This window comes from Periplaneta americana, chromosome 14 (genome assembly GCF_040183065.1).
Source record: "Periplaneta americana isolate PAMFEO1 chromosome 14, P.americana_PAMFEO1_priV1, whole genome shotgun sequence".
In the NCBI taxonomy this organism is placed as follows: domain Eukaryota; kingdom Metazoa; phylum Arthropoda; class Insecta; order Blattodea; family Blattidae; genus Periplaneta; species Periplaneta americana.
The window spans coordinates 144,417,952-144,441,709 of NC_091130.1; the positions used below are offsets into that span (position 1 = coordinate 144,417,952).

Sequence of the window (23,758 nt, forward strand, 5' to 3'; positions counted from 1 at the left end):
CAACATGTTAAACAAAATGTAATTGAAACTAAGTGACGTAAAAGCTGATTTTCCTTTGCACAGATCTTGTCAAACTGCCTTTTTCGCCGATGACACTCTGGTGTACTATTCTGCTAAGAGCCTTCCTTTTATAATCAGCATTCTCCAAGGTTATGTTCGTCATTTTGAAAATTGGTTTACGAAATGGAGAATTAATATTAATACTGCTAAAACTCAAGCCGTTATATTCTCTAAGAGATGAGTCCAACTACCTCAAAGCATCAGTGTATTCGGAAACTACATCAATTATGAACTCAGCGTCATATATTTGGGTATTCATTTAGATAGAAGGCTCACGTTTAAACAGCCATATAGACATGATTGTGGCCAAAGCGCATGTTAAACTTCTGAGACTTTATCCACTATATTCTTCCATCGCTATATGTATTGCAGTGTTTGTTATATACCAAAATGAATATAGATAATTTCCCTTTGAACTTGCATTTTCACGAACACCATACGAGAAGTTGTAAAGATATAAGACTTGGTTTATGCAGATACAAGACTACACAAAACAGTTTTTATTACGTGTCTCTGAAGTTTTATAATAGCTTACCAATTTCAACTAAAATTTAAATTATGATTCATTCAAATCGTTAATTAAAAAGAAAATTATATGAACACAGCTTGTATAGCATTAACGAATATTTTAACTTGGCAAATAATTTTGTATGATTTTATTTATATTGACGTTGCTATGCATAAGGTACTTACGTCCAAGCAATAAAGTATCTATCTATCTATCTATCTATCTATCTATCTATCTATCTATCTATCTATCTATCTATCTATCTATCTATCTATCTATCTATCTATCTATCTATCTATCTATCTATCTATCTATCTATCTATCTATCTATCTATCTATCTATCTATCTATCTATCTATCTATCTATCTATCTATCTATCTATCTATCTATCTATCTATCTATCTATCTATCTATCTATCTATCTATCTATCTATCTATCTATCTATCTATCTATCTATCTATCTATCTATCTATCTATCTATCTATCTATCTATCTATCTATCTATCTATCTATCTATCTATCTATCTATCTATCTATCTATCTATCTATCTATCTATCTATCTATCTATCTATCTATCTATCTATCTATCTATCTATCTATCTATCTATCTATCTATCTATCTATCTATCTATCTATCTATCTATCTATCTATCTATCTATCTATCTATCTATCTATCTATCTATCTATCTATCTATCTATCTATCTATCTATCTATCTATCTATCTATCTATCTATCTATCTATCTATCTATCTATCTATCTATCTATCTATCTATCTATCTATCTATCTATCTATCTATCTATCTATCTATCTATCTATCTATCTATCTATCTATCTATCTATCTATCTATCTATCTATCTATCTATCTATCTATCTATCTATCTATCTATCTATCTATCTATCTATCTATCTATCTATCTATCTATCTATCTATCTATCTATCTATCTATCTATCTATCTATCTATCTATCTATCTATCTATCTATCTATCTATCTATCTATCTATCTATCTATCTATCTATCTATCTATCTATCTATCTATCTATCTATCTATCTATCTATCTATCTATCTATCTATCTATCTATCTATCTATCTATCTATCTATCTATCTATCTATCTATCTATCTATCTATCTATCTGTCTGTCTGTCTGTCTATTTAACCATCGCATTTGATAAAGCGTGATAAAATAAACCAATTAAAATTATCGTGAATGACGGAAACCGTGAACTTTCACTCAAAATAAAGAAAGTCTTTTACTACTCACTCATCAGTTCCGCCATCTTGTACGCCTGCGAAGCTTGGGGTTTTGCTGCCAAGATCATCTATTAAAAATCCAACGGGTACAAAACAGAGCAGCAAGAATGATTACCAATTCACCACGTGGACTTCGCATCGCCCAACTTCATGAGGACCTAGCTCTCGAAACCACCCAAAGCATCATAATCCGACGCATCCCTCATCTCTACGGCAGATATCTACAAGAGCATCCAAATCCACTTCTCAACGCTCTTGGAAATTATAACATCACAGGCCCACACAGACGTCCAAAAGCTTTACTAGCCAATTGATCCAATAATTTTTGTTGTGTATATGTAACTTTGATTTTGTATTATTGGAGGCTGGCCTCCTCATGTTTCTTATGAAATCCAGACAAGGCAAACACCTAAAGAAGGTGTGTTACTTGAAACAAATTGCATAACTAAAGTTATGCGTCACGTCATGTGATTGGTTGGTTGGTTGGTGACGTAAAGTTTTGTTTGGGAAAATTGTATCCAAAGTTACACGGAAAACTGGAAAAATGCGTGTGGCCATGTGGAGCATTTTTATTGGGAGGCATTTGGTAAGATGGACGATGTTTTTGATAGATTTGCAATTATTAATTTAGATCATTCGGATATCGAAGTCTACGACAACGAAGAAGAAGAAGAAGAAGAAGAAGAAGAAGAAGAAGAAGGAGAAGAAGAAGAAGAAAAAGACGGTTTCGCCACTGCTTCATCAAGCGGCCACATATTTTCGGTGTAATGTAAGGCAAGGTACTAAATTGGAACATCATTTTGTCTCCATTATTTCACATACTTAAATTTAGTGATTTTCTAGGTGTTAGGTTCACGTCAATATTCACAACACTTCCTTGAATACACGCATGTTACAGATATCACTATAGTTAGTCATTTTGTAACTGTTAGGTTGGTACATTCTGAGATGCTTTTCAGGCAAGCTAACTAAACATCCAAATATGTATGATAAGACTTTCTTGTGTTAAATTCTAACGTACCTTGTTTACATGTTTCGATTTATTTATGGGCCATCTTCAGAACTGGTCGTTGTTGGTCTTGGCGCCTCTTGTTTCCTGTGAGGGTGCGTTCGTACTGTAGAGTCAAAGAGTGTATGTGTTTTGAAATTGAGTTGTGTGTTGAGAATATAGTTGGGGTGAGTTTTCGTGTGTCTGTATATTTCATATTGTTCTAGTGTGTTTAGTTTCTGGCTTTTTGGTTGGATGTGCAGTATTTCCATGTCTGTGTTGATGTCTCTGTAGGTGTGGTTGGCATTTGTGATGTGTTCTGCATATGTGGAGGTATTTTGTAATTTTGTTATGGCTGTGATGTATTCTTTGCAACGTGTTTGAAATGATCTGCCTGTCTGTCCTATGTAGAAGTTGTTGCAGGTGTTACTTTTGAGTTTGTATACGCCTGTGTGGTTGTATTTGTTTGTGTTGTTTGTGTGTTGAGATGTTTTTGTAGTGTTATTTGTTCTGTATGCGATGTTGTAATTTAATTTCTTGAATGAGGTTGCAATTTTGTGTGTGTTTTTGTTTTCGTATGTTAGTATGATGTATTTTTTGTGTTCTTGAGTTTGTGTTGTATTCTTCTGTTTTTTGTGGTGTTGTTTTGTCTTACGTATTATGTTGTCTATTATGTTGGGGTTGTATCCGTTTTCTTGTGCTATGTATTTGATTGTGTTTAGTTCTTCGTTGTAATCCTGCTGGTTCATTGGTATGTTGAGTAGTCTGTGTACCATTGTTCGGAATGCAGCTTGTTTGTGTTGTGTGGGGTGGTTGGATGTATTGTGTATGTGTGTTGTTGTTGTTGTTGTTGTTGTGGGTTTTCTGTATACATTCAATGTGTGTTTGTTGTCTACTTTTGTTATTGTACTAACTAAACAAATGAAATTCAATAATCCAGATGCGATATTGTATGTATATTTTATATCGCGATTATTATACATATTTCGGAAATGTAGTTGTTATTCCTTTACATACTGAGTTGTTTGTAAAATCACTGATACCATCACATACAGCAATAAAACATTGTGAAATAGTTATTATCAGAACTGTTCTGTATTGTTATCCATTGTTGTTTATGCTGCAAGATAAGTAGCATTAATTTTATGTTGTAATAGTGCAATAAAATGTATATTAGAATGTTATGCTCCATTGTGATTCACTGTATTATGTATCCCTTTATCAGTTTATCAGTCTACGAATAATACACTTTCATTTTTGTTCTTCCAGTTGGTTGAAACAAACTCCATCATACAAGGTTAGTTCTTAATTCTTATTGCATAAAGATTGACCATAAAAAGTATAATTTTATATTTTCATTACCTGGTTAATACAATCTGTCCACAAATTGAAGCATTTGGTCGAATAACGGTCTATGTTACAACTTTTCAAAATCGAGTTTTTAATTAAATAATGCTCCGTATAGTCTTACACAGCTGTTGCAAAAATTGTTTTTCAATATCTGTATCAGAGGCGCTTCTACACGAGTTACATCCATGAACTTCTTGGTTGGAACAACGGTCTATGTCATGTCACTAGTCACTTCTAGCGTATCCAGTTGTTTACATCGTATCGGGAGTTATTGCACGGGAGTTTGTTCTATTTACGAATACTGGATACTTCAACTGTGTATCAGGTTTCGGTTGATCTATTACGTAAATTGGACGACTGCAAGACAGTGACGATTTCTACGGTAGATATTAACGGCTAAATAAATCTAAAAACAAAAAATGATCCAGACAACTTTATATTAATAAGTGGAAAGATGTGTCACGAAAGTCGCTCAGAGATAGTGGTCTTGAGTATACAACAAGGAAGACGAAGCCGCAGTTTAGTGCGAAGATCCCCCAAGTAATGTAAGTTCCTGTCTGTATTTTATTAGTTGTATTTTAATTTACACTTTACCTAGTGTTAGTTGGTCTATGTTGTGTTTTGCTACTATATTTTATCTTAGAATTTTAATAATAATAATAATAATAATAATAATAATAATAATAATAATAATAATAATAATAATAATACTAACAGTACTGCACGCATTGTATTCTTCACCTGACATAATTAGGAACTTGAAATCCAGACGTTTGAGATGGGCAGGGCATGTAGCACGTATGGGCGAATCCAGAAATGCATATAGAGTGTTAGTTGGGAGACCGGAGAGAAAAAGACCTTTAGGGAGGCCGAGACGTAGATGGGAGGATAATATTAAAATGGATTTGAGGGAGGTGGGGTATGATGATAGAGACTGGCTTAATCTTGCACAGGATAGGGACCGATGGCGGGCTTATGTGAGGGCGGCAATGAACCTTCGGGTTCCTTAAAAGCCATTTGTAAGTTGTAAGTAATAATACTAATAGTAGTAATAAAATAGTGCAGTACAAAGCATACAATGAATACAATAGTTTTAGGTACACACAGTAAGGAAAATTATGATTATATATAGCTCAACTTATCACATTATAGATATACCATTATCGGAAAATATAAAAACAAAAATTTAAAATAAGTTAAATATCACTAGAACATAAAAAATGTGAATACGTGGAAACTTGCAATACAACACTTGTCATAATAGTAAGTTAGTTTGGCAACTCGGCAATTTTATCAAGGTACTTCGTTTCAGGAACAGATTTGTGTTATTTTGATTGCAAAATAGATGAGAACAGGAACTGGGCCCCTGAAATCTGCCATTCTCCATGTATTTCTGTTAACTGGTTGGCTAAAAGGATCCCGCCATATGCCTTTTCCAGTTCCAATGATATTCCGGGAACCTAAGGATCATTCAAAGACTTATTTTCTAGGAACCACAGATCAGAAGATTACAGAGAACTTGTCAGCGAGCTGATTCAGAACTGTAACTTAATGTAGTGTAGTATGTCTCTCAAAATAACCTCTTGGGTTCTCATCTATTTTTCTTTCCTCAAAACCTTCGGATAGTGAGCGACGAATATGGGGAGCGTTTACAACCGGATTTTTCTGAAATGGAAAGGCGCTACCAGGAAAAATGGAGCCCAAATATTCTTGCAGATTACTGTTGGACACTGAAAAGAGATGTTTCCCTAGCCAAATATAGCCTAAAATGTATTTCACTAACATTTTAGGTAAATCAATATGATTTTAGGTAAAATGTTACAAGGTATCAATACAAGAAAAATTTGAATTACATTTCATACAATTATGCCTACTCAAAAATCCTGTGTGTTATAGAAATATTTTGAAAACGTATTTGAAATCAGCGCGGAAAATGGTAAATTATTTACCTTTTAACAAAAAATATGTTTAATTTTGTTGACCAGTGTAATTAAATCACACAAATTCCACAATTTGGGACATCTGGCCGAAATCTACGGCTGACCAGTAGGATCCAGAATACAAAGCAGAGGTTAAATGAAAAATACAATATGATAGCGGAGAGAATACGGAACAATGATAAATTTAAAAATAAAGTACAATTAGATTTCGGAGAAACATGAGATGAAAATACATTGAAGAGTAATGAAATGAAGTAAAAAAAAATTACATGGTATTATACAAGTGATTGTGTAAAATGGATAATGAATCTCTCAATACCATTAGACAAATTTTGTTAATGTCCTCATTAGAAAATTTAAGAGAAAGGAAAGTGGTTTTGGTTAACTTAAATGAAGTTCCCCTAGCGCCAAAAAGAAGTCCTTTCACTTCCCATGTATTAATATTAATTTTGTATCTCTCACTGAAGTGAGGAATACATGGGTTGTAAATAGACTTCTTTTCATCGTTAACATTGTTGGCTTGTTGATCATCCTTCTCAAAACGGACAGTGGGGTCAAGAATGAGGCTTCTTTGATTCCGGCGATCGATGGCTATAATGTCTGCTCCTCTCGTTGACCCATTCTCAGCCAAGCAGTGCACTTCTTCGTAAACCTCCCACTTTGTCTTCTGAAGAGTGGTTGCGATGGAGCTTCTCACTTTATGGTGGCGATTGTTCCTCAGTAGTTCTCCTTTAGGGCAATAACCCAAAACATGCCCAAGGGTTTCAATTATTGTACCTGATGTATAGCCTACAGTGTTACTATAAATGATCTTTCCGATTACAAACTTGAATAACTATCGTTAGGAGACACTTAGAAACATGATATTGGTATCAACGGAAAGAGAAACTCAAATATTTTTTGCTCTCCATTCGGTTAAATCACATGTGGTACTCTTAAATCAGCAACAATTAGAAAACATGAAATTGGTATCAACAGAAACAGAAACTCCAACAATTTTTAAAAATTTTCACTGGAAAACATGAAACAGAAAGAGAAACAACCGTAAGTAAGTCACGTGTGCTCAATGTGAGCTCCTTGTGTCACACGACACACATCAAATATGCAGTCAATTTCCTGCCATACACGTTGTAGCATTGGACCATCCACCAGTGCAATGGCCTCCGTGATGCGGACACGAAGATACTCAATGGTAGGTGGTAATGGTGGCTGGTACTCTTGTTGTTTTATAAAACCCCACAGAAAAAAATAACAAGGAGTGAGGTCGGGGGAACGTGGAGGACAATGCAAACATTCTAAATCTTAACGGCCAGCACGTCCAATCCATCTACTTGGAAGTCGTGTATTCAGTTCGTTTCTGACATCTAAGTGGTAATGGGGTGGTGTCCCATCCTGCTGAAAAATGAGACGTTCGATGTCCTGTTCCAGTTGTGGAAAAAGCCATAATGTAACATGTCTAGGTACGAATTACCTGTGACTGTCGCCCACTGGGTGGATCAACACCAAATTTTCTTATAAAATTGCGTTGTACTGTGACAACAGACTGGGATATGTGAAAATCTAGCACACAAAATGACCTCCTGACTTCGTTTGCAGTCATTTTTCTGTTATATCGTCTCCTAGCAACGAAATTAATAAATATGCGAAAGTTTCTCCAACATAACAAAACATATTTGAGTTTCTCTTTCCATTGGTACCAATATCATGTTTCTAAGTGTCTCCTAACGATAGTTATTCACGTTTGTAATCGGAAAGATAATTTATAGTAACACTGTATTTTTCCCCCGAAATTCTGACATCATTGAGTTTGACTCTATCAATTATTGCCTTATGAAACATGCTTGTTTGGAAAACTCTGGAGAATTATCTTTATTATTAACCAATTTTTCTTCTCAAATCCAGTTGTTTTGCGTTTTACCATTCAACGTAAATATGTACTGTACATAATGATTAATATAGCCATTAACCTGCCTAAATACCAACTGTGTTAGTTCAGCTTGTCTAACACTGCTGAAAGACGTAAGGGCCTGCCTATAAAACCCGTCCGTGTTGTGATGAAATCTTTTATCATACAATTTTCGAAACAAGATGACGTCGAAGGTGATTTACTTCTTGGTCGTTCTCTGTGCCTTTCAAGTAAGTACTTGTTACTTCTGTAGTTCAAACACAACTTTTAAGGGAACATAGAAAATGATTTTCCTGTCTCTCTAATGAGTTAACACCCTTTCAAGGACCTTGGCTAAGTAGACATATATTACTTAAGAATTTAATTATAATAATAACTTTCTAGTGTTGAAGTGAAAACTAAGTGGTAAAGTACCTACTTGACTAGTTTCAACTTCCTGTTAGTCATCCTCAGAATTAGTAAGGTCCTTGCTTCTTCCGGTTTCATCAGTTATTTTGCTGGGGGATGCGTTTGTATTTTGTAGTGTGGAGTCAAATAGGTGTGATTTATGAAATTTAGTTGTGTATCGAGGTTGTGTTGTGGATGTATGTTTTTGTGTCTATATATTTCGCATTGTTCTGGTGTATTTGAAGGGTTCAGAACCATAGTGGACAAAGCGCCATTTATTAAAAACTGAGAAAGCAAGGCTTAAAGTTAAGTGAATACTATAGTTTAATGAAGATTGGTTATCATTTAGTTTGAATGTGTATGCTTTATATTACTTGCTTTATGTTTCCATTGAATTATGTGACTTTTTCGTTTATATGACGTCATTCCATTTTCGACTAATGAAGTGTAATTAAATTTTGAATTCCATCCAATCACAGTCACACTTTGCCACAATTTTTGCAGCTAGATTTATCGCTATCAATTTATCGCATGGTCGTTCTTTTGTTTAGTCGTTGTCGCCACATTAAGATGCAACTACACGGTTAAACTTTTCTTTCAGCTTTAAAGCAATGAATGCAAGATTGATGTTTAATATTAATTAATATATTTACGCAGTGAAGACGACGTTCAAAACGGCGCACCATGTAGACACAAAATCTTCATGCATCTTAATTGAACGTACCTTTTAAACTTGATTCTTTCAATAGTATTCCCAGATTACATACATACGCGATTGGAATATTGAACTGTGTAGATGCAGCTTTAGTTTTCCGTTACACACTACAGCGAGAATGCGTTTGTCAAGCTATAAAAATGCTTTCGTGTAGCACTGATTGTAAGTAACGGTCGAAATAAGGCACAGATGACATTGGTCCTGCTCCCATAGGTACGAGTAACTTAACCTATAATTGTAGCCTATAAAATTTGTATTTTGTGAATGAAATTAAACAATTAATAGAAAGTCAGATGTTCAAATTAATGTAACATCATTGCATATCAAACCCAAAGACCTTGCATAGTAATAATAAGGTCTTTGATCAAACTGCCTTCCGTATGGCGTAATAAAATTCGTGTTTTAATTAGGCCTATCTATACAGAGATGGCTTCACTGTGTAGCAACATGTCTCGCTGTGAATACATAAGTATTGGTATATAGCTGTCCCCACTGTTACTGTTAAATTAAATTATGATTTCAGCAGATAATGAAAATGTATTTATGTTATAATAATAAGAGAAAAGTGCATTACATGTAATTAACATTGTTAAACCTATATTTCGCTTTTCGCAATTGGCATTACTGAATAATAACATAGAATTTCTTTATTGCAATAATCGATATTCATCTACGAGTATTTCAACTTCACAATGTCTGAATAGATTACGTATTCGTTAATATACAATTATTAACATTTTGTGATCGAAGTTTAGGGATATATTATTTACATTTTTATTTCATTCACGAAATAGTCCTAATAAATGTCACTCGAGGTCTGAGATTTCCCAGATAAATCTCAGACCTCTCGTAACATTACTACAGATAACTTCATTTTAACCCTTGTTTTCTATGGTTTTTAGTAAATGGCGCTTGGCCCACTATGGTTTTGAACCCTTCATTTAATTTCTGTTTTTTCTGTTGAATATGTAGGATTTCCATGTCTGTTTCTATGTTGCTGTAGTTGTGGTTGGTGTTTGTGATGTGTTATGCGTATGTGAAGGTATTGTTTCATTTGGTTATAGCTGTAATGTGTTCCTTGTATCGTGTTTGAAATGATCTCCCAGTCTGTCTGATGTGAAAATAGTTACAACTATTCTATTTTAATTTGTATACTCCTGTTAGATGGTATTTGTTTGTTTGTCTTGTTTGTGTGTTAGGATGTTTTGTAGAGTGTTTTTTGTTCTGTATCCAATATTGTAATTTAATTTTCTGAATGAAGATGCGATCTTGTGTGTGTTTTTGTTTTCGTATGTTACTGTGATGTATTTTTTGCGTTCTTATGTTTTGTTTCTTTGTTTCTAGTATGCCTACACACATATATATTTTTATTTAGGTTATTTTACGACGCTTTATCAACATCTCAGGTTATTTATCGTCTGAATGAGATGGAGGTGATAATACCGGTGAAATGAGTCCGAGATCCAGCACCGAAAGTTACCTAGCATTTGCTCATATTAGGTTGAGGGAAAACCCCGGAAAAACCTCAACCAGGTAACTTGCCTCGACCGGGAATCGAACCCGGGCCACCTGGTTTTGCGGCCAGACGCGCTAACCGTTACTCCACGTGTTTATGTGTTAGCGGAGTGCTGGCGTGTATTATCGCGTTGCAGCAGCAATTGATGCTGTCTTCCCGGTCGTTTTTCTTCAATTGCGGCCGCAAGACGTTTGAGTTATTGGCAATGAATATCAGCAGTTATAATTATATTCCTGAGTAGTAATTCGTAGTACACGGCGCCTTCTTTATCCCACCAGACGCAAAACGTAATTGCATTTGGATTTATAGTAACTTTTGTACGGGACAGAACGAAACGACAGAACTATTTTCTTGCAGTGATTTTTCCAATGGCATTTTTCCCGTGCACGGCATAAATGCTTCGAGCAGCATCCGCTGCCTTTGCTCGTCTATTAAACTCGCATATAATAATAATAATAATAATAATAATAATAATAATAATAATAATAATAATAATAATAATAATAATAATAATATGTCGGAAGTATTTGTTTTTGTTTTTTTTCGTCTTCTTCACTCCACAAATAGCACAAACTTTCTTCAAATCCGCAAAATTCAAGGTGTAGCCTACGTACAAGCACAAAACTTCAAATGACAAATGACAGACGACAAACGGTCTCCTAACAACGCAGCGTTATGACAAACAAAAACGCTACGAACTTATTCATCAACCTAATAAAATCAAACAGCAGGAAGTTATGAAAGTTAAATGCATATCTACACAAGGGTTTGTTTTCGCCTGTTGCTAACTCATTTGTCTATTGTGAAAAAAGACGATTTTCCCCAGGTTGTGTAAACAGCTGTAACTTTATTAACATAAGCTGCAGTTTCAGTATAGTTGCAATGATAGGTGCTAAAACAAATAGTCTGCATTCAGAGAGAGTGTGGGAATTATTCATATGTCTTAAATATAACTTAGTAGCACCTGTATTTACATTGTTGATACTGTATTTATTTCTCTTCGGTTGTTAAACTTAATAACTATAGAATGGCGAAGCAATTAGACAATCTAGATAATACAGATAGGTCATTATTATACATTTAAAAATAGTACATTATGCAACGAGCCTATAATGGTAGTAATTAAGACGCGAGTATGTTTACGAAACGAGCGCAAGCGAGTTTCATAATTTTCATACGACCGTCTTAATTACCATTATAGTCAAGTTTCATACGACTTTTTATGCTCGACCATATTTCTAACTTGAAATCATTCATAAGTATTCATGTTATTCTTATCTGACTGAGGAGCGGAACTGACCTTGTGCAATACCTCGTAAATTGTGAGATGTGCGCAGACGCGAAAGTATTGATTTTTTTCCGAGAAACAAATGTCATTGACCTTGACATAATCTAGAGAGCAAAATAAACATTAATCTTGATATAACCTTGAAATTGAATTAGACATTTAAAATCGAGATGACAAATTGAATTTATTTGAATATTATTTACAATTAACGCTAATTATTATAGTAACAGAACTAGTTTTCTTTCGATTGCATATCCGAGAATAATCGATACTTGCGTTTTCATATAGCTACAATGGTATCTTGTGATTGGTGGAACACCTGAACTTTAATGAATAGGTGTACTTTAATGAGGTCCATTAAAGGGCTGCTACCAGGTGTATAATTACTACATTTCGGCATGGTCGAGCATAAATATATGTAAACTTTGAAAATTGGGACAATTATAATTTAGTATTAAAAATGAATTATAAGTAAACTTAGAATTGAGGCGTGTAGTTGCAAAATCAGATACGTCACTAAAATTTTTCAGTAAGAAGGAAAAACGTTTGCAAGGAACTAAGAATTTCCAACCAATACTATTTCTCATCATACAAATCCATGTGATGTATCTGGCTTTGGAGCGTAACAGTGCCATAGCAATTGTAGAATCATATGAAGATATGAAATATAACATTAACTCATTCCGAAAAAAAAATGATGTATCTGATTTTGCAACTAAATGCCTCAAATGGAATATCAAAGTGAAAATTTGTATATTGTATGTCCACATTGTAATAAATATGTGGTAAAAGTTTGAGATTAATTGGTGTAAAATGTAGACGTTAGAAATTTCAAAGATGTATAACAGTGGTCTTCAGCACTCGCTGAAATGTGCAAAGGGTAAGCGGAGCCATCCCGTGTGCCCCGTCGTGCAGCAGGAAGAGGTAGAGAGCATACCCGCTAGCAGCTACGAATGCACCACGGTGCACTGTGTTCTCCGCGGGTAAGAGACGCTAGCCCTAGGGTGCTCTGTGCTGACGACCGCTGATGTATACCGTCAGACTGGAAAATCCACTTCTAGTTTGGTTGTCACTTTTCACTTGTTTCTGTGCTTGTCAAATTGTTTCCCTTTGTCTCTAGTCAAAGTAGACGCTTGCAATTAATATTTTCTGTAAAGCTAATAATTTGATCGTCAATTGAAAATTTATTGCCTTTGTCTGTTTCTGAACTCACAAACCTCAGCGAGGACGGTAATCACTAAGGACCGGATTTTTATGTATTGCATATTATATTCCTTTCAACCTAACCGTATATAAATAACAAATCTTTGCGAATCTTGTATGTATATACTGTATGTATTTATTCACACTGCAATGGGTATATACCCGGTGGCAGTGGTAACTAATTACACTCAATAATGACAATAATAAACTTGATAATTAAAAATACACTTAATAATAATACCAATAATTAATACTAATAATAATTAATAATAATAATAATAATAATAATAATAATAATAATAATAATAATAATAATAATAATAATAATAATAATAATAATAATAATAATAGGGAATATCCTAAATTAAATGAAGAACTATCACTTAAAATAACATTTAAAATAAATCTAATTTGTATCTTAAATCTAAGTTCGAACTAAAACCCACGAGTATGATGTGTTCATATCTGCAAGGGTACCTTTCCACATTACACTCATTTCGCTGTCAACTCACCCACTGCACTGGAACTACGACACATTTCACTGATTCTATCCTGATTTCACTAGCACTTCAAAAACATTTCACTGTTCAAATACTTTGCACTGCCACTATAAACTATAAAGCTTCCCTGACAGGAACACGTTTCACTGACACAACACACCACTGATACAACATAATTCTTCACTGATACAACACTTCAATAACAAAATATCATTTACATCCTTTACATACTGTTTACAATTATCGTATATTAGTAAAGTCCTTTAGCCTATTTTTCAATACATTTTTGGTTATTGGTAAAGCCTTTAGTAAGTCTGCAGGTAAAGCATTCCAGTCCCTGATAGTACGATTGAGAAAAGAAAACTTTCCAGTGTCCGTCCTCTGTCTTCTTTCCCTCAATTTATATGAGTGGTCGTTCCTTGAAGAGTAATTCGGCGGTTACAACCTATTTTTTATTTCTCTCCAGCAGGCTCACATCTGTATGTTTTGAACAGTGCGCATAATCTTGTAATTACCATTAATATATTAAAATTTGATATTACATATTTTTACATATTTACCCCACATAACATATTATGGTTTGATATTACATAAATCTATATATTTAGGGTTTTATTCATTTTTACTTCTCTAAAAGGGGAAAAAAAACTTCTGCTGGAGAAGTTCACAATTTGAAATACACAGATTTAAAAAGCCTTTTTACCCACCCAAGAAAGGATATATTTCGGGACCAAACATAACGTCCTTAGTTCCAGGAAGTAATAGAGGCACTCAACCCATACCGCCCACTGTAAATATAAGTGAACAAAAGGCAACCTTTCTCATACAACTACCTTGTATTGTAAAAATCGCTCAGAAAGTAGCGTTACCTTCATGCGGCGGAGTGGGACGAGGACGACATGATTTGCCTCGAACTATAATTGTTCTGCACAAGTCTTAAGAAGCCGTTCCCATGCAGTCTGCAACTTTACCCACCCTCTTCCTAATCTTCCAGGGAAAACCCGTGTCAAGTCTATGAGCAGCAATAAAGTAGCCGACTTCTGAACAGAAGCTGGAGTAAAAGAAGAAACTGGAAATATGTTGAAAGATTTCAGGTTATTGCTTGATCTCTTTACTTTAAATTTAGTAGACCTATACGGAAATTGGATTTTCTGAGCAATTAGAAAGTATGGTTCTCGGCTGGAATAATCCTACTCTTCTGAATGAGACAGGAATGTCACTTTTCTAGCAACAGTTTGTAAATATCTATAGTTTGAGGTTTTAGTAGGTACTTTATTTCTTACAAGGAGCAGGTAAAACACATGTGTCCCACATCTCCTCTTATTTTCTCCTAATCCAGTAAAGCGAAACAGTGCTTGCAGTACTGTTGTGTCATTCATTTCACTCAGTTCTCTAGTTTTAGTACTTACAGTATAAAGTGCAAGTGAGTTTATCTACTGCTTTTAACTAACTAAAATAGCCTCTGTACCTTCAACCCTTACAACAAAAATAAAATCATGGATTGCGATGGACAAAGCTTTCACTACAGATGGAAAAATAGTAATGTGTCAAGTGTGCGGTAAAAAAGTCGGGTGCTCTATGAAATCACAACTGGAGAGTGTTACCTATCCTATACCTGCCAGATATTGATATTAAATATTTTCATGATTTTACATATTTTGGTACATATTCAGCTTTTTTTTCCTTTATTGTGCTAAAACAGAATGTTCCATTGCATACAATATTTACAATACTACATGCTATGTTTATGTTACATATTTCATAGTTCATAGTTGATATTCATATAGCAGTACATTATTGCAATGTACAGAGTCGGTTAAAATAGATATTAAAATCCAAAAATTAAAATAAATAAAAATTATCTACTCTACACAATATATGATCTACTAGCAATTATAAATCTTATGCTTAAGTACATTACAAATCCACAATTAAATTATCTATGTACTATATAGAATCAATCCGCTCGCCAGTTACAAAGCTTATGTCTAAATGGATTATAAGAAAATTTTGTACAAGTGTTGCAATATTACATACTATGTTTATATTATTAATCGAATTTGATATATGTAGAATAGTTCATAGTTATCTAGCAATACACTATTGTAATAGATAGAGTCAAATTTAAATTATACCTTACAAATCCAAAATTTAACATATGTATTACAAATCCATAATTTAAATTGTACCTTACAAATTCACAATTTAAAATATTATACATTACAAATCCACAAATTTAAAATATGCATTACTAATCCACAATTTAATTTATACATTACAAATCCACAAATTTTAAATATGTATTACAAATCTACAATTTAAATTGTACCTTACAAATTCACAATTTAAATTGTAACCTATAAATTCACAATTTAAAATATTATTCATTACAAATCCACAAATTTAAAATATGTATTACAAATACACAATTTAATTTATACATTACAAATCCACAAATTTAAAATATGTATTACAAATCCACAATTTAAATTGTACCTTACAATTTCACAATTTAAAAAATTATACATTACAAATCCACAATTTAAATTGTACCTTAAAAATTCACAATTTAAAATATTATACATTACAAATCCAAAAATTTAAAATATGCATTACAAATCCACAATTTAATTTATACATTACAAATCCACAAATTTAAAATATGCATTACATATCCACAATTTAATTTATACATTACAAATCCACAAATTTAAAATATGCATTACAAATCCACAATTTAATTTATATATTACAAATCCACAAATTTAAAATATGTGTTACAAATCCACAATTTAAATTGTACCTTACAATTTCACAATTTAAAAAATTATACATTACAAATCCAAAATTTAAAAATATGCATTACAAATCCACAATTTAAATTGTACCTTACAAATTCACAATTTAAAATATTTACATATTCAGCTTATTTTTCTTACATAAATATGTACATATTTCACACCTTGATATTACATAAAAATCCGGTCCCTAGTAATCACTACCCCGCCGATAAAGACAGAGTTCTGTTATTTGGTGTTCCAGTATGCTGAGGTCAAGGGACTCCAGAGTCGCGGCCTCGCTGACGACTACCTGAACCAGCTCATGGCACAAGCCGAGGAATTAGTCAAATTGATCGACAGTGCAGCGTCGCAGGTTCAGGATGCGATCAACAGCGCCAATGATCAGGCATCTCAGATAATCAACTCCACAACGCAAAACATGGAACAGCTCGTACAGAACGCCAAAGACGAGATAAATTCGTATGTTGCTGAGGCTGAACAGGCTGGAAAAGATGTTTCAGGATGTCTTGCTGGGCAGTTTGAAGCTCTCGATAACATTGTCTCACAAGCAGGTATAACAATTATTGTCCGACCATCGGATCTGTACCCCTTCAGCGCTGTCGTCGTTCTTGGAAAAGTTAACGTCTCTACTCACTCCATTCCACCCGTTTCTCTCCCACTACGTCAAACAGCAGACCACGAACCTTGCCGAATAGGGATGTTGCCAAACTTCCGTCAAACAGTGTCATGTCTCTTGAATATTGCTTATAATACTGTAAGGTTAATTATTACTTATCCATAATTTAATTTAAGTAGGTCTAATGACGCTGATTGACTTATGCAAAATGCTATTACTTGCTTAATAATATTTCTTTCACCACTCCGTGCTACAGTATTCATGTTGAGTTGACAACACTGGACTGCAAGTGCAAATAAACTGTCCCGCAAGATGGCTCAAAATTGTGTGTAGTGGGGGAGAGAAAGAGAGAGGGATAGAAAAGAGAGCAATAGGAATACAGGGAGAGAAATGAATTGCCGAGGCTGAAAAGGAATTAAGATTCAGTTCGCATATCTTACGGGAGCACAGATCCGATGGTCAGACTAAAACAGGCATTTGTCTTACATTTGCAGGATCTAGAGTCAGTGGTTCCTAAAGTAGAGGTGGTGTAAAGAAAATTAAATTATGGTTCATTTAACGACGCTCGCAATTGTCAAGGTTATATCACCGTCGCCAGTGTGCCGAAATTTTGTTCCGCAGGAGTTCATTTACATGCCAGTAAATCTAGGACATAAACCTGTCGCATTTAAACACACTTAAATGCTATCGACCTGGGCCGGGATCGAACCCGTAACCTCGAGCATAGAACACCAGCGCTATACCGACCCAGGGTGACTCGTGTAAAGGGCTGAAATGGATCGCGAAGTGATGCCTTATTAACTTACATTAATTTTGTACTTAGAAACGTAAATAATGAAAAACGTTTAGCAAGAAAAAAAATGTTTCAGTAGTTATCCTTAAATCCGTGGCGCTACAGCCCTGAAGGGCCAAGTCCGACCAGCCTGCTGCTGGCCTCACGTTCACATGCCGAAGCAGAGGTGGACGATCATCCAACCAGAATGGAGGTATCGTGTGGTTAGCACGATGATCCACCAGCCGTTATAGCTGGTTTTCTAAACCGGATTTTCGCTACCTATCGTAGCTCCCCAAGTGCATCACGATGCTGGATGGGCACCGGTCCCATACACTGGCCGAAATTTCATGAGAAAATTTCTTTCCCCATGAGGACTCGAACCAGCGCGCATTCCGTAACGCGAGTCCTAGGCGGGATGCCTTGGACCGCGACGCCACGGCGCGGGACTTCAGTAGTTATAAAGCAAAAAAAATGAATGTGGTAGTGCCTGTTTTTCAGAAAGTAGCCTCTCAAATCTGAATTAAGTACTCGATATACATAGTGATATCATTTTTAATATCAAAGAGATGTCTCTCTTTTGTTTTGACGGCGAACATAGACGAGAAAGAAATACATACGAGGTTGAAAATGATATAAATAATAATTTAAGGGACACTACGACTGAATTTTGGGCCAAAATGGTAAAAAATTGTTTTGTATTTTTACATAAATAATTACCTAATACTTTTGTTTAACATTCTGCCCTATATTTAGCCCCCCGCCTACTACTTTAAAAGTCAGGCGACCATTTTTAAAAAGCTACGCGCAGCTCTTTTAAACCTACCACACCCACTAAAAGTGAAGTTTTCTCAAAACTACGTTTTTGGTCAATGATAAAGTTTCTAACGGTTTACATATGCTCCGATTTACACTAAACTTGCAACAATACTCAACATGCTCCAATACACAAAAGCTGTGCATGGAATCAGCTCTTCACTGAAAAATTTTCATGATATGAATTCCTAACTTTAAAAGCTGACAAGAGACAGTAACAGATCCACTAGAGTCTAACACTTGAAGGCTGATGATGATGATGATGATGATGATGATGATGATGATGATGATGATGATGATGATGACTTTAAAAATTAAAGAAAACTATGAAGCAAAAATTATGATTTCTAAGAAAATTTTTATCTCATGAACCAATTCTCTAATTTAAAAGTCCACGTGTCAAATACAGGAAAGTCATAATAAATATTAAGATTTCACCCAAAAACAATAAAAAACCTCTAACAAAACTCATAACTACTTTAACCAAAAAGATTCACTTACATTCATTATATAACCGCTGTTGCCGGCACAAATTTTACCAATAATAAATCAAAATTAGTTTTCTTTATCATTAAGTCCTTCACAGAAAATGTTTAAAAGCAGAAACAATTCCGAAGGCATTAGGGATGTTTTGAATTTAGACATAATTTAATATCATTAAAATAAATGAAAATTAATATCTAAGGAACTAAGTAATGAGATTTGATGAAATTTGGCACTGTTATTTAACGTACATTCACAACAAACCCGCCGAAATTGAAAGAAATTAATCAAATACTGTAAGTTTCAAAACTGAGTCCCAGTGTCCCTTCAGAGTTTCTTTCGCAAGCTCGGAGTACTCTTTTGATACAAAACTGGTCTCTGCTCTGCGAAAAAAAGGTCTAGGTTCAGCATTCCTTCTGTGGACACCTGTAGATATTTCAATTAGTTTTCCCCTCACACACATATGTATATATATATATATATATATATATATATATATTCATTTATTCATTCATTCATTTATTCATTTATTTATTATTTATTAATTCTTTTATTCATTCTTTTATTCATTCAATTATTCATTTATTTATTTGCTTATTTATTTATTTATTTATTCATTCAATTATTCATTTATTCACTCAATTATATATTCATTTATTTATTCATTCATTCATTTATACATTCATTGATTCATTTATTTATTATTTATTCATTCATTTATTAATTCTTTTAATTATTTATTTTTTATTTATTCTTTTATTCATTCATTTAATTATTTATTTATTCATTCATTCATTTATTTATTATTTATTCATTTATTTATTATTTATTCATTCATTCATTCATTCATTATTTTATTCATTCATTCATTCATTAATTTATTTATTTATTTATTTATTCATTTATTCATTCATTTATTATTTATTCATTTATTTATTCATTCATTTATTCACTTAGTTACTATTTATTTACTTATTTATTTATTTATTATTTATTTATTTATTCATTTATTCATTCATTCACTCATTTATATATTCATTTATTTATTCATTCATTCATTGATTTATTTATTTATTACTTATTCATTCATTTATTCATTCATCCACTCATTTATATATTCATTTATTTATTCATTCATTCATTCATTGATCCATTTATTTATTATTTATTCGTTCATTTATTCATTCATTCACTCATTTACATATTCATTTACTTATTCATTCATTTATTCATTCATTGATTCATTTATTTATCATTTATTCATTCATTTATTAATTCTTTTATTTACTTATTTATTTATTTATTTATTTATTTATTTATTTATTTATTTATTTATTTATTTATTCATTTATTCATTCTTTTATTCATTCATTCATTCATTTATTTATTTATTCATTCATTTATTCATGTATTCATTCATTCATTTATTAATTTATTTATTATTTATTCATTCATTTATTCATTCTTTTATTCATTCATTCATTCATTTATTCATTTTTTCATTTATTCATTCATTCATTTATTCACTTATTTATTATTTATTTATTTATTTATTTATTTATTTATTTATTTATTTATTTATTTATTTATTTATTTATTTATTTATTTACTTATTTATTTCATTTCAGCTAGTTACACTGTTTTTGTGAAAGTAGCTTCTCAAATCTGGACCAAGTATTCAAAATACACACATATGCACTGACATCAGTTCGTATCGTAATTCTGATGTTGAATGAGCTTCGACTGTAACGCAACCGAATGCGTAGTAGCATAGCAGCACGAAACGTCAGCAGACCAGCAAAACAAACAAGTATTGACGGCTGGTAAATAAACTTGTCTTTCGACCAACATATAACGAAGAATAATCCGGGAAAAATAAACGTGTTACACACTCCTGTTTGCATAATTATTTAATAACATTTGAGTTTACTTTTTTGGAATCAAGCATAATATTAACATTACGTAAATAATACTATAATAACAGAATAGCTCACTTTGTTCAAAACCTAAAATATTAATATAAATCAATAATATTCTTCAAACTATTCATGACTGTACACAGCTCCACAGAATAATACTATGCGTTGTTTATGTGAACTGCGTATCGTATGTAGCGAGCGGGAACAGGGCGAGGCGCGGGTGACATCTATATTCCTCGCTGTACTCAACTGAAATCTACTGTTTTGGTAAGAACTTCCTGCCTATGATAATAATAATGATGATTTTTCCTTATAAAGAGTGCGTCAGAAAGAACGGATGGATTTCAAACTATCGATAGGCAACGAGGAGAGAGATATAGTGGGGGGACCACGACTGTTGGGTCAGCCATAGAATGCAGTTTCAGTTGAGAACATGGTGTTGGTCTGGTGTACAACGTGCTTTCATCGTAGAGACATTTTTGAAAAATGAAGAGTCTGTGATCGCCACTCAGGACTCATTTCGACATCGGATGTCACGCTAGGATTCCAACTCGGAATACAATTTTGCGGTGGGTGGCTTCATTTCGTATCACAGGTTCAACATTAAAGAAGAAATCACCTGGACGAAATTCTATTGCACTGAGATTGTCCGAGGCTACGGTAAGATCTCGCGCCCTGCGACTTCTTTCTTTGGGACCATTTGAAGGCGTAAGTTTGTAAACATCGATCACATACACTGGACGAACTGAAGACAGCGATTCGTGAAGAAATCGTGGCAATTGCACCAGCTATGACTGTGAAAGTGATGGCGAACATCAGAAAACGCCTCGATGCCTGTATTGAAAGCCAAGGACATCATATGGATAATGTTGTTTTACATAAATAAACTGCATGTATTGGTGAATATGTTGATAACAATAAATTTTTTTTTATGAATCTTTACAATTTTCTTGCCATGTGAAATCCATCCGTTCTTTCTGACGCACCTGTACATCTTCATCAATGCCCTTCTCTTTCCCAGCGTATTTGAAGGTTTTGAAATATTTCTAGAGTATATTATACATTAATACTGTCTTTTGTTTTTCTTCTTTCGCAGTGCCGGACTTGATAAACTGTACCCAAGCTCAGATAGCTAACTTGGTATACATACTGCAAGATATTAATAGTCTGAAACAACAAGTGTTGGCGATCATTAAGGAAATTCCTGGCGGACTGGCGAATTGTTCAATTAACCCTGTATGTTTGTTCAATTATTTTACAACCACGGCAGCCAAGTTAACGCTCTTGACGGCTTCTGTGAACGACGATTTGGTAAAGTTGGCAACATACACGGCAGAGTTGGGGGCGAAGTTGGCCCAGTGCGCAACGGTTGAGTTGGCGAAAGTCACTTCAGAAATTAAGGATATCGTTTCAAATACCATTGCATGCATCCTAAATACACGTGCATCTTCTTAAAAATAAGATACATGTTCTGATTTTATGTTATGCTTTACCAAAAAAAGGTGTATTGTATTGCTAGGTTAATAAATGAACCACTAAATACGAAAAGGGAATAAGTCACCTTTAGTTAGTTTTGAGAAAAACACAACTTCTGCACACAACGAAATATAAACAAATGGCACCGAAAATATTTCTGTGAACCAATCATGACTAAACAAGGTCTTTATGTAAAAAAAACCATGTGTATTTCTCAATTTATCCTGCCCTATAGAAACAATTTTCATGTGTGGACTTGTTCCTTTTTCATATCTAACGAAATATATTGTAACAAATATTAAACGAAATATATCGTTATCTCTATTACATTCATACACACAAATGACTTTTAAAAAACCCGCAGGTTCATTGCCACCCTCACATAAGCCCGCAATTGGTCCCTATCCTGTGCAAGATTAATCCAGTCTCCATCATCATATCCCACCTCCCTCAAATCCATTTTAATATTATCCTCCCATCTACGTCTCGGCCTCTCCAATAGTAATATGCGTTACAACAGCGGTATGTTGAAGTTTTCATGTTCCAGGAAAAGTTTGAAAAAGCGAAACGTAGTTGAGCTTTTTAATTTCCGAGAATTGAAAGAGAACATACCGCTCGTGTATCGTACATTATTTTGTGCGAAGATCGTTTATTACATACCTGAAAGAGGAATTTCTAATTAGTTGCAATGAAATCTCCATCTTGGTTTCTGTTCAATGACGGCAAATTTTCAAAACAAAAATATCTATCTTCAACATTGTTGCTTTAAAATGTTTTCTGTGTTTACTATACTCCAGCAGGCCGTGATATACGTCTGTCTCTTTTCTTCCCCCAGTCTATGATGAGTCTGGAATCTTGTTGATTTTTTCTCGGCTTCCTTAATGTTACTTGCATCACGAATGCAGTAACTTTAGTGGAGTTGTAGAGTTTACTTAATTTTTGCAAATATTTAAAAACAATAATTAACAGTGCAATTTAGGTGAAATTGCAGTGGTAAGTTTCCAATTTATTATTATTATTATTATTATTATTATTATTATTATTATTATTATTACTATATTGAACGTCTCTAAAAATAATATGTTAAAAGCTTAAAGCAGTAAAATCAATATGTCACTTAAGCAATAAGAAGAGGGAAATTGTTATGTGTGTTAGGTTGGGAATACTGAATGTGGAATTTTAGACTTTCCGCGGATTGGTTTTGTGCGGAAACCAAGCAAATACGCACGATCTCGCACAAAGGTCTTTTTGC

At 33.5% G+C, this 23,758-nt stretch overlaps 1 protein-coding gene across 1 annotated transcript; it reads left to right on the plus strand.

Annotated features, from left to right (window-relative positions):
• The first annotated feature begins 8,128 nt into the window (after positions 1–8,128).
• Positions 8,129–22,839, plus strand: LOC138713801 (uncharacterized). The gene is made up of 3 exons (XM_069846227.1): positions 8,129–8,244; positions 16,666–16,975; positions 22,127–22,839. The coding sequence occupies exons 1-3, from the start codon at positions 8,197–8,199 to the stop codon at positions 22,483–22,485; spliced, it is 717 nt and encodes a 238-aa protein (XP_069702328.1). The 5' UTR covers positions 8,129–8,196; the 3' UTR covers positions 22,486–22,839.
• The last annotated feature ends 919 nt before the right edge of the window (positions 22,840–23,758 follow it).

Bases quoted from the DNA above. Each gene is read 5' to 3' on its own strand.
- LOC138713801 (XM_069846227.1), top strand. From the start codon at position 8,197: ATGACGTCGAAGGTGATTTACTTCTTGGTCGTTCTCTGTGCCTTTCAA. The intron at 8,245-16,665 runs GTAAGTACTTGT...TTGGTGTTCCAG, and splicing joins TCGTTCTCTGTGCCTTTCAA to TATGCTGAGGTCAAGGGACT. The intron at 16,976-22,126 runs GTATAACAATTA...CTTCTTTCGCAG, and splicing joins TAACATTGTCTCACAAGCAG to TGCCGGACTTGATAAACTGT.